The sequence below is a fragment of the Saccopteryx bilineata genome, chromosome 6 (assembly GCF_036850765.1).
Source record: "Saccopteryx bilineata isolate mSacBil1 chromosome 6, mSacBil1_pri_phased_curated, whole genome shotgun sequence".
NCBI lineage: Eukaryota > Metazoa > Chordata > Mammalia > Chiroptera > Emballonuridae > Saccopteryx > Saccopteryx bilineata.
In genome coordinates, this window is record NC_089495.1 from 30,898,514 (window position 1) to 30,911,485 (window position 12,972).

A 12,972-nucleotide genomic window follows, 5' to 3' on the forward strand; every position below is an offset into this window, starting at 1 on the left:
CTATCCTTACTGCTTGAGGCTGATGCTCAAACCAATCGAGCCACTGGCTACAGGAAGGAAAGAGAGAAAGAAGAGGGAGAGGGAGGGAGAGAAGCAGATGGTCACTTCTCATGTGTGTCCTGTCCGGAGATTGAATCCAGAATACCTGCATGCTGGGCCGATGCTCTAGCACTGAGGTACCCAGCCAGGGACAAGATAGCATATCTTAAATTTTATTATTTTTTTACTATTCTATTGAGTTTTCTTTGTTATTTTCTATTATGTTATTTAATAATAAGCTATTTTTAGAAAGATTTTGACATAGATATAGAAAGTATACAATATACTCATGGAACTAGAGGCATTTTTGAGACTGCTTTTAATACTGGGGATGCTTATATATGTTCACCTTCTTCTACCTCTCACCCTAATTTTTCTATTATGTAATTTTGGATTTAAAATCTAGCATACTCTTAATAAATTGTTTTTTGGAATTATTTATCTTCATTCCAAAAAGTATTTTGTCATTTTGCTTTGTACTTAACTTTACAACAAGCATTCTGACTTCATTTGATGCTTACTGGTTTCATTTTCTGTAATTCTGAAGGGTGATTTTATATTTTAAATACATTAAAATCTTTTCCATCCAGAGTTCTTGGAATGTCCAAATAGTGCCTTGACTCTCCTCTCTTAATTCACTCAATTAATTATATGTGTATTTGAGTGTATGAATCATTCTGCTGTTAGTACACAAGTAACAACTAATAAATATTCATTTAAAGAATATAGGTATTTAAAATAATCATTGTCATTAATTTTAGCACTTAGAATGGTCATTGTTAATATATCTCAATGTACAGATGTACACACATATGTGTATATGTATGTTGGTGTGTACATCTCAGTAAAATGCAATTGTACTTAGAGTTATCACAAAGTTTTTTTCTAAATTAAAATAATTTCATATACCATGTTTCCCCATGTATAAGATGTGCACTTTTTCTAAAAATTTTGGGTCAAAAAACTGGATGCGTCTTATACAGTGGTTGTAGTTTTTCTTAACTGTCAATTCCCACTTTTTCACGCTTGTTTTTGTGTTCATTGTAGTTTTTTAACTTGCATTTCTCACTTTTTTGCTCTTGTTGTCTTTGTGCTCATTTTTTCACACTTGTTACTAGTATATTATGATAGGTTAACATTTTGCCATGTTCTGCCCAGAAATGATTCAGAAAAGATTTTCATATAGTGCTGAATTCAAGTTCAAAGTAGATCCAGTTTGCAAAAGTGAATAGAAATCATGTTGCTGAACATAAGTTTGGTCCTCCTCCAACTGAGAAATCAATCCAAGACTGGCTACAAGAAGAAGAAATCCTACTGAAAATGGCATGGTAGAAGGCCAGGAGAGGTAAGTTGGCAAAATGACCTGATTTAGAGAGGGAATTATATGGATTGAAGAGAAAAGGGCAATTGAAATTCCTATGTCCACAAAGATGGTTCAGCATGAGGCAAGAGGAATTGCTGATGAAAAAGAAGTTACTGATTTCAAAGGAGGACACAATTGGTGCTTTAGGTTCATGAAGCAGAATGAACTAAGCATGCACATACTCACCAAATTTGTCCAAAAGATGCCTGAAAGCTATGAGCAGAAGGTCCTTGAATTTCATCATTTTGTCATTCAATGTCAGAAGACATCATTTTGAGTTGAGACAGATTACAAATATGGACGAAGTCCCCCTTCAATTTGATGTCCCAAGTAACAGAACTATTGATAAGAAGGGGTGAAAACTATAACTGAAGACAAGTGGACATGAAAAGAGCCATTATATAGTTGTTCTAGCTTGTTGTGCTGATGGAACTAAGCTGCCTCCTATGCTGATTTTCAAGCACAAGACAATGCCAAAAGAAGACATTCCTTGAAGAATAATTGTCCACGTTCATGACAAGGGTTGGATGGATCAGGATGGATGAAGATCTGATTTGAGAAAGTTCGGAGAAGGAGACCAGGTGGGCTCTTATGCAAACCTACCTTATTGGTGCTTGATCAGTTCAGGGCACCCATAACAAAAAACACAAAGAAGATTGCTGCAGAAGCAAAAAACAAAACTTGCCATCATACGTGGGAGGCTTGACATCCCTGCTCCAACCACTTGATATTAGCATTAACAAACCCTTCAAAGCTGCTATGAAAGACAAATGGGACCAATGGATAAAGTCTTCTGGGACAATTTGATATCAGCAGGAAGAGTGAAGAAACCAACTCTAGGAGAAGTTTGTACCCAGGTGAAAAGATCCTGGGATAAAATCAAGATTAAGATCATTGTCAAATCATTTAAGAAATGTGGCATTTCAAATGCTATAGATGGAACTGAGAACGAGGCAATATATGAAGATAGTGATTTGTCATTGGACACAAATGAGGACAAACTAATGGATGGGAATTTTGACAGAGATGAGGAGTTGTATGAATTTTATGATGAATAAAACTTGGGTTCAGTAACTTTATGTAATACTTTTTTCCCCCCAAATTTCAGGCCCCCAAATTAAGGTGCTTCTTATACATGGGGAAACACGAGTACTTAGAATGGAAATGCCAGGACACTTTAATTGTTTTTTTTTTTTTTTTTTTTTTCTGAAGCTGGAAACAGGGAGAGACAGTCAGACAGACTCCCGCATGCGCCCGACCGGGATCCACCCGGCACGCCCACCAGGGGGCGACGCTCTGCCCACCAGGGGGCGATGTTCTGCCCATCCTGGGCGTCGCCATGTTGCGACCCTCCTGGGTGTCGCCATGTTGCGACCAGAGCCACTCTAGCGCCTGGGGCAGAGGCCACAGAGCCATCCCCAGCGCCCGGGCCATCTTTGCTCCAATGGAGCCTTGGCTGCGGGAGGGGAAGAGAGAGACAGAGAGGAAGGTGCGGCGGAGGGGTGGAGAAGCAAATGGGCGCTTCTCCTATGTGCCCTGGCTGGGAATCGAACCCGGGTCCTCCGCACACTAGGCCGACGCTCTACCGCTGAGCCAACCGGCCAGGGCCTCACTTTAATTGTTGATCGAAACAGTTACTAAACAGGAACAAACAGAGTATTTTAGAAAGTCACTATAAAATTAAGAGTATTTGCAGTTGAGGTAACAGATAATTGTTTTTTTTTTTTTTAATTTAGTTTCTATTTCCTTTCAATTACCCATGCCTTTTAAAATTACTTGTGTTAGAAGTATGTTAGTTCAGAAAAAAAGAAGCAACTCTGGCATTTTTGTTTATTTTTGTTGTATTTTGTTTTGTGTTCTCTTACAGCAAGGCTCTATCAACATCAGCTGGAAGGGAGGATAACACCAAATAAATCATCAGAAACTGGTCCAAACCAAGAAGGAAAAAACCTAATTTATTCCTCACCTCTGTTGTCACTACTGAAGTTTTAAATGTTTCAACTGTAAAATAATAAATCATCTGCATCTGTGTCACCTGAATTATGTCTGGTATCTATTGCATTTTCAGTCACAACTTTCACCCTTATCTACCTCAGCTTGAATCCAAAAGAGGCTCTGAATCAGGAAGAGCAGCCTAGGATCCTCATCTCATGAAGCTAAGAGGGTCTGCTGGTGCAGCCTCGTAACCCAAGGAAAGAGTGTCCCTTTTCCCTCCTGCTCTTTAGGTTGACCTGAATCTCCCTACCTGTCTGACCTTCCTCCTTCCCTTACAACTCCTAGCCTTCAACTGGCCTGTGACCTCTCCCAGTGGCATTTACTCTGATAGGATCTGAATACAATTCTTCTCTTATTACTGCTTCTCTTCTTTGAAAGTCATACGCCCTCTATATTGTGTTGAGATAGCTGTTATCAAGAGTAGACATATGAAGCTAAGGAAGCAAAAGCATCGAGGCCACTTGCTTGCATAGTTTCTTTTCAGTCATGGACCTCATGTTGTGCTTTTTCCTTAGAGAGTTCATCAAGTTTTATATAGTTTAGGAGCCATCGAATCTAGATCTGTTTACCAGCTCCCTTGGAGGGGTGTACTAGAGGCAGTTTATGTCAGTTTACAAGAGCTGATCATTAAACTATTCAAAATTTTGCTTTTATATTTAGAAAAAAAAGACAAGTGTTGGTGAGAATGCAAAGAAATTGGAACCATTGCATACTGTTGACAGGATTACAAAATGGTGCAACTGTTACAGAAACCAAAATGGCAGTTCCTCAAAAAATTAAAAATATCATATGCTCCAGTAATCACACTTATGAGTATCTTTCAAAGATATTGAAATCAGAACCACAAAGAGATATTGGCACTCCTGTGTTGGTTGTAGCATTATTCACAATAGCCAAAATGGGGGGACAACTTAAATGTCCGTCAACAAATGAGTGGATGAATGAAATGTGATAGAAGCATATTTTGAGCCTGAAAGGAATACTGTTCAGCCTAAAAAAGAGAAGGAAATCAGCAATGTGCAACAACATGGATGAATCTTGACGATGAATTATACTAGGTAAAATAAGCCAGTCACAGAAAGATCAATATTACATGATTCCTCTTATATGAGAGATAAAACAGTCAAATTTATAGAGTAGAATGGTGGTTTTCAGGGACTGAGGCAAGAGGGATAAGTGGGAAGTTACTAATCAATGGGCATAAAGTTTCACTTTAGCAGGATGATTAGGCTGTAGAGATCTGCTGTACAACATTGTACCTATAGACAACACTGATGTATTGTACACTTAAAATTTATTAAGTCGGTAGATCTAATGTGTGTTCTTATCACTATAAAACATTTAAGAATTCTGAAGTTTTGTGAGTCATTATTAAACCATTAAATTATATGAATGTTTTTAATTTTAATTGAATTTATTGGAGTTACACTGGTTAACATAATGTACAGGTTTCATGTGCTCAACTCTGCAACATCTATGTACAGCTTTATCGTGTGCTCATCTCTCCAAGTCGTCTGTGTCTATCACCGTTTATCCCTTCTATTTCATGCTCCACCGCCCAGCCCCCCACCCTCGGAACACCACATTGTTGTCCATGTCCATTAGTTTTTTTCTTTCTCTCTCTTTTTTGTTCTTTTTTGCTCAGTCCTCCCATTCCCCATCCCCCAGCCCCAACCCATGACAGCCATCAGCCTGCTTTTTATGTATGAATCTGTCTCTATTGGGTCTGTTAGTTCATTTTGTTCATTACATTCCACATGTGAGTGAAGTCATATGGTATTTGTCTTTCTCTGGCTTATTTCACTTAGCATAATGCTCTGCAGGTCCATCCATGCTATCACAAAAAGTAAGATTTCTTCCTTTTTTATGGTCATATAGTATTCTATTGTGTAAATATAACACTGCTTTTTATCCACTCATCTACTGGTTGTCACTTAGGCAGCTTCCAAATCTTGGCTTTTGTAAATAATGCTGCAAAGAACATATGGGTGTATGCATTGTTTTGATTAGTATTTGGATTTCTTTGGATAAATTCCCAGAAGTAGAAAAGCTGAATCATAAGGCAACTTCACTTTTAATTTTTTGAGATACTCCATACTGTTCTCCGCAGTGCAATACCAATCTGCATTCCTTCCAACAGTGCACGAGAGTTCCTTTTCTGCACACTCATGCCAACACTTGTTGCTTGTTGATTTACTGATGATAGCCATTGTGAGGACTATGAGGTTATATCTCATTGTGGTTTTAATTTGCATTTCTCTGACGATTAGTGACTTTAAGCATCTTTTCTTATGTCTTTTGGCCATATGTATGTTTTCTTCAGAAAAATGTCTATTCAAGTCTTTTTTTTTTTGTATTTTTCTGAAGTTAGAACAGAGAGGCAGTCAGACTCCTGCATGCGCCCAACCAGGATCCACTGGGCATGCCCAATGGGGGGCGATGCTCTGTCCATCTGAGGCCTTACTCTATTGCAGCCGGGGCCATTCTAGCACCTGAAGCAGAGGCCATGGAGCTGTACTCAGTGCCTAGGCCAACTTTGCTCCAATGGAGCCTTGGCTGCGGGAAGGGAAGAGACAGAGAGGAAGGAGAGGGGAATGGGTGGAGAAGCAGATGGGCACTTCTCCTGTGTGCCCTGACGTGGAATCAAACCCGGGACTTCCACATGCTGGATGCTATATCACGAGCCATCCAGCCAGGGCCATCTATTCAGGCCTTTTGCCTATTTTTAATTGGATTGTTGGGTTTTTTTTGTGTGTGGGTTTTTTTTTTTTGGTGTTGAGTTTATGAGTTCTTTGTAAATGTTGGATATTAATTCCTTATCAGATGTATTGGTGAATATGTTTTCCCATGCAGTGGATTGTCTTTTCATTTTGTTGATGTTTTTCTTTGCTGTGCAAAAATGTTTCAGTTTGATATAGTCTTACTTATTTTTTTCCATTTGTTTTTCTTGCCCAAAGAGATATATCAAATATCACTAGAAGAAATTGTTCAATATATTACTGCCTATGTTTCATTCCAGGATTTTTATGGTTTTGAGTCTAATATTGAAGTATTTAATTCATTTTGAGTATATTCTTGTGTATGGTATAAAACTGTGGTCTTTCTTCTTTTTGCACAAATCTGTTCCATTTTCCCAACACTGTTTATTAAATAGACTGTTTTTACCCCATTTTATGTTCTTAAATTCTTTGTCAAATATTAATTGACCATATAAGTGTAGTGTGATTTCTGGGATCACTGTTTTGTTCTATTGATGTATGTATCTGCTTTTATGTCAGTACTCTCTGTTTTTTTTTCTATGGCCTTGCAGCATAGTTTGATATCAGGTAGTGTGATTCCTCCAATTTTTGTTCTTTGTCAATATTGCTGTGACTGTTTAGTGTCTTTTGTCATTCCATATACGTATGTTCATTCTAATTCTGTGAAATTCACCATTGGTATCTTGATAGGTATTGCACTGACTCTATAGATTGCTTTGTATAATATGGACATTTTAAGGATGTTAATTTTTCCTATTCGTGAACACAGTATATGCATCCACTAATTTGTATCTTCTTCAGTTTTCTTCTTCAGTGTCTTATAAATTTCTGAGTAGAGGTCTTTTACCCCCTTATTTGAACTTAGTTCTAGGTATTTCTTTTTGAAGCAATTGTGAATGGTATTGTCTTTTTAGTTTTTCTTTTTAGTTTTTCTTTCTATATATCATTACTGGTATATAAAATTGCAACTGATTTCTGGATATTTATTTTGTATTATACTACTTTCCTAAATTCATTGATCAGTTCTGATGGTTTTTGATAGAATCTTTTAAGGTTTTCTGTATACAGTATCATGTTATTTGCAAATAGTGACAGTTTTACTTTTTCTTTTCCAGTTTAGATGCCTTTTTCTACTTCTTGTTTGACTGCTGTGGCTAGGACTTCCAGTACTATATTGAATAAGAGTGATGATAAATCCCATTTGATCATGATGTATGAAATTTTTAATGTATTGCTGGGTTTGATTTGCTAATATGTTTTTGAAGATTTTAGCATTTATGTTTATCAGGAATATTGCCCTATAATTTTTCTTTTTTTGTAGTGTCTTTATCTGGTTTTGGGATTAGGATAATGTTGACCTCATAAAATGAGCTTGGGAGTCTTTCCTCCTCTTGAATTTTTTGGAATAGTTTGAGAAAAATAACTGTTCTTTTTCGAATGTTTGGTAAATTCCCTGATAAAGCTTCCAGTTCAGGACTTTTGTCTGTTGGGAGTTTTTTCATTACTGCTTCAGTTTCACTAACTGTAATCTATCTATTCAGATTCTCTGATTCTTCCTGATCTTTTTGAAGATTTTTTTTCTTTTCATTTTTCCGAAGCTGGAAATGGGGAGGCAGTCAGACAGACTCCCACATGCGCCTGGCCGGGATCCACCCGGCATGCCTACCAGGGGGCGATGCTCTGCCCCTCTGGGGCGTCGCTCCGTTGCATCCAGAGCCATTCTAGCACCTGAGGCAGAGGCCACAGAGCCGTCCTCAGTGCCCGGGCCATCTTTGCTCCATTGGAGCCTTGGCTGCGGAAGGGTAAGAGAGAGACAGAGAGGAAGGAGGGGGGAAGGGGTGGAGAAGCAGATGGGCACTTCTCCTGTGTGCCCTGGCCAGGAATCGAACCTGGGACTCCTGCACGCCAGGCCGATGCTCTACCGCTGAGCCAACCGGCCAGGGCCTCTTTTTGAAGATTTTATGTTCCCAGGAATATATGCATTTTGTCTAGATTGTCTAATTTGTTGGCATATAGTTCATAATATTTTCTTGCAATACTTTGTACTCCTTTGATGTTTGTTGTTACTTCTTGTCTTTCATCTCTGATTTTATTTAGGTCCTCTCTATTTTCATGATGAGTCTGATTAAATGTTTGTCAATCTTGTTTATCTTTTCAAAGAATCACTTCTTGGTTTCATTGATCTTTTGTGTTGCTTTTTAGACTCTATTCCATTTATTTCTGCTCTGATCTTTATTATTTCTTTTCCTCTTCTCACTGGGCTTTGTTTATTGTTCTTTTCTAAGTTCTTTTAAGTGTAAACTTAGATTGCTCATTTGAGATTTTTTAGTAACATGTTATTTAGCCTCCATGTCTTTGTGTGATTTTCCTTTTTTTCTTTCTTGTGATTGATTTCTAGTTTTATATCATTAATCCTCTTAAATTTATTGAGAACCTAAACTTATAGTCTATTCTAGAAAATGTTCCATGTGCACTTGAAAACAATGTACATTCTGCTGCTTCGGGGTGAAGTGCTCTGAAGATATCAATTAAATTCAGCTGATCTAGTGTGTCATTTAAGGTTGCCATTTCCTTGTTGATCTATTGATGTCAGTGGGGTGTTAAAATCACTCAGTATGACTGCATTGCTATAGATCTCTCCGTTTATAGCCATTGATATTTGCTTTATCCTATATTTGGTGCATAAATATTTACAAGAGTTATATCCCATTCTGGATTGTTCCTTTTATCATTATGTTGTCCTTTGTCTCTTACTATAGCTTTTGTATTAAAGTCTGTTTTATGAGACACAAGTATTGCTAACCCAGTTTTTATTTTGCATTTCTGTTAGAATTAAATTTCTTTTTCCATTCTTTTACTTTTAGTCTGTGTGTGTCTCTCTTTGTGAGGTGGGTCTCTTGTAGGCAGCATATATGTCGGTCCTGCTTTCTTCTCCATTTATCTACCCTATGTGTTGAGATTGGAGCATTTAAGCCATTTATATTTAAAGTTGTTATTACTAGGTTTGTATTTATTGCTATTTTATTCTTTTAGCCATGTTCCTCTGCTGTTGTTGCTGTTGTCTTCTTCTCTTTCTCCTCCTTCTTCTTCTTTTTCTTCTTCTTGCAGTCCCTTTAACATTTCTTGCAATACTGGTTTTGTGGTGACAAACTCCTTTAGCTTTTTATTTTCTTGGAAGCTCTTTATTCTTCCATTTTAAATAATATCCTTGCTAGATAGAGTAGTCTTGGTTGTAACTCCTTGCTTTTCATCACTTTGACGATTTCATGCTAGTTCCTTCTGGCCTGAAATGCTTCTTTTGAGAAATCAACTGACAGCTTTTTTGAGAACTTCCTTGTAGGTAACTAACTGCTTTTCACTTGTTGCTTTTAACATTCTCTCTTTGTCATTCAGCCTTGTCATTTTAATTATGATGTGTCTTGGTGTGGGCCTCTTTGGGCCCAAACACATCTTATTAGGGCTGTTTGTGCTTCCTGGACTTTTACATCTATTTACCTCAGCAGGTTAAGGAAGTTTTTGGTCATTATTTCTTTAAATATGTTCTCGATCTATTCTTCTCTTTCTTTTCCTTCTGGGGTCTCTTGATGTGGATGTTGTCCCAAAGTTTCTTAAACTATCTTCATTTAAAAATATATATTATTATTAGCCCTGGTCGGTTGGCTCAGTGGTAGAATATTGGCCTGGCATGTGAAAGTCCTGGGTTTGATTCTTGGGCAGGGTACACAGGAGAAGTGGCCATCTGCTCTGTCTCTCCCCCCTTCACCCTCCTCTTCCTCTCTCTCTTTCTCTCTTCCTCTCCCACAGCCATGGCTCAAATGGTTTGAGGAAGTTAGCCCCAGGCACTGAGGATGGCTCCATGGCCTCACCTCGGGTGCTAAAATGGATCCATTGATGAGCAATGGAATGGCAGATGGGCAGAACATCACCCCGGTAGGCTTGGCAGGTGGATCCTGGTTAGGACACATTCAGGAATCTATCTCTGTGCCTCCCTGCCTCTCACTTAATATAAAAAAATGTTATTATTATTGCTGTTCTGATTTATCCAACCTACTTTTTGTTCATTTTAGTGTATTCTTTTTTTTTTATAATTTTATTTTTTTAATGGGGTGACATCAATAAATCAGGATACATATATTCAAAGATAACATGTCCAGGTTATCTTGTCGTTCAATTATGTTGCATACCCATCACCCAAAGTCAGATTGTCCTCTGTCACCTTCTATCTAGTTTTTTTTGTGCCCCTCCCCCTCCCCCTTTCCCTCTCCCTCTCCTCCTTTCCCTCTCCCTCTCTCCCCTCCCCCCGTAACCACCACACTCTTATCAATGTCTCTTAGTCTCACTTTTATGTCCCATATACACTATGGAATACTACTCAGCCATAAGAAATGATGACATCGGATCATTTACAGCAAAATGGTGGGATCTTGATAACATTATATGCAGTGAAATAAGTAAATCAGAAAAAAACAGGAACTGCATTATTCCATTTTAGTGTATTCTTGATGTCAAATATTGTATTCTTCACTTCTGACTTGTTCCTTTTTTATGGTTTCTGTGTTCTTTTTTATTTTTGCTATCTTTTTAGTTTTCACTTTGTTCCTTGAGCATCCATGTGACCATGACTTTGACCTCTATATCTGATAAACTGCTTATCTCCATTTCAGTTAGATATTTTTCTGGATATTTCTCTTGTTCTATCATTCTGGTGCCTGTTTCTTTTTTTCCCAAATTGTGTTTGTTTCTATATATTAGATAGATTTGCCATGAATCCCAGTCATTGTGAGGTGGCCTTATGTAGTAGATGTTCTGTTAAGTCCAGTGGTGCAATTTCCTTGATCACCTGAGCTGAGCACTCCCAGAATGTCACTGTGGGGGTTATTTGGGCCCTTCTGTTATAGTTGAGTCTTGATTTCTATGGGCCCATTGTACATGGCCTCGACCCTCATTCTGGCTACATGTAAAGCTCCACCTTATTCAAAGCTCATGAGCTGCTGTGCAAGTGCTTACCACAGGAAGTAGAATTCACCTCAGGTGTGTTTGGTGCCTGTTGAGATCTCCCTTTGTAAATGCTGTTTGTGACGCTAATTGGATCTTGCTCTTATGTTGTCTGAAGCTGGCTATTGGATGTGCTGGTTCTGGGCTTCTTGGGAGGGAACTTGTTGCAGGCCAATGTAAAACACTGCCTGCAACAGGCCCTAAGCAACCTGTTTGGAGAAACAAGTGATAGAGAATTTGTAGCTGCCTCACGCAGGTAAGACCAAGCGGCATGCTGAGGCCAGCTTTTTACCAGCATCAGGCCTGGGCTCGGGTCAGCAAAAGTCCTGAGGCACCTGAGATTTACCTCCAGCTACCTTTGCCTCCTGGCTGCCTCTGAGGCTCAGTCAGTGAAAGAGACTCTGGTGGAGTCATGAGAATGGAGCTAGTGGACCTTCCCTGAGAGGGAGGTTCTAGTCCAACTTCAGGGAAAGTGGTTGGTAAGGCCTCCACCTTAAAGCCATAGGTCTTATTTAGTTCTGGATTTTGTCCTGTCTTCAGCAAGGTGGAGCCACTAAAAGTTGTGTGTGGAGCCTCTGGATCCCAGAAGGTGTGCCTGCCTGCAGCTAGGAGGATAGTTCTATTGAATCTCCCATGAGGAAAAAGCTCCAGTCAGATTCATGGGAAATTGGGGGGAATGGTCCTCACCTAAATGCCAGACAACTCAGTCACTGTCATCCCCTGAGTCTGTCCAAACCTCTACTCCATGACCACGGTCATTGACTCCTCAGCAGGGTCCAATATCCACAGGGTGGGGTGAGAGCGAGTTTTGAGGGTGGGGCAATTGCTTTCCCCCAGACTGACACTGTATGGAGGGAATGCTCCACCCAAAATGATGGCAATTGCAGTATTGGAGAATGACACAGCACACGGATCCTGGTGAATGTCCCCTCAGTGTTTATTTACAGAGACAAAAACCCCCAGCCCTCTATTTTAAACTCTAGTGCATACAGCCTTCTTTTTGCTCGAGCCCAGGGTAAGTGGCTAAGAGCAAGATTTTGTGTGTTGCCCTTTAAGAGGGTGCCCACATCCTTGTGGACACCCATCTCTTTCTGTCAGACAGAAACCTCACTGCTTTTCATAGCCAAATGCTATGTGGGTTCCTTTTCCCAGCTTTGGTGCTTTGGGCTGGATAGCCTCGCTTGGGGTTTAGGCCTCACACATCTCAAGGGAAACACCCCCTCCCTATGCTTAATATATCTATAAAAACCTCAGTCACCTCTCAGGGTGGCAGGGCCAGTCCTTTTTGCGTTTCTGCCTTTCTTACCAGTCTTGATGTAGCTTCAGTGAAACTTTGGTGATAAGACTCTTCTTTATTTTGTCTTGAGTTGGTTATTCAGAAATATTGTTCTTAAATTTAGTTGGAACTCCAGTTCGGTCCTATGAGAAGTTGAATGTAACACACACCTACTCTGCTGCCATTTTTGATCCTCCAAATTATATAAATTTAAATAATTTAAAAACTAATATTCAAAACATATTTTCTTAATTATTATATTTTATCTTTATTGTTCTTGAGCTTATGACTATTGTATCTTTATGATAAAATTACAAAATTATCGTTTGCTGCTCTTGTCTCTTCCCAATTCTATCTCTAAAAATATTATGATAAACATATAAATGATAGTTTTATAAAATTTATTAATATGAAACTGCCTTTGGGGATATCAAAAATTTTTTTTCTTTCAATATTGTTTTAAAATTTTTTATTTATTGATTTTAGAGAAGAGATAGAGAAAGCTAGGGAAAGAAATGGGAAGCATTTGCTTCTCATATGTGCCT

At 38.7% G+C, this 12,972-nt stretch overlaps 1 protein-coding gene across 1 annotated transcript in view; it reads left to right on the forward strand.

Moving 5' to 3' along the window:
* Positions 1 to 12,972, forward strand: part of LOC136309276 (disintegrin and metalloproteinase domain-containing protein 5-like) — a 114,709-nt gene that overhangs the window by 99,485 nt on the left and 2,252 nt on the right. The window contains exon 11 of the mRNA XM_066237504.1: positions 11,270 to 11,407. Within this exon, the coding sequence (XP_066093601.1) occupies positions 11,270 to 11,407 (138 nt within the window). The remainder of the gene's footprint in view (positions 1 to 11,269; positions 11,408 to 12,972) is intronic.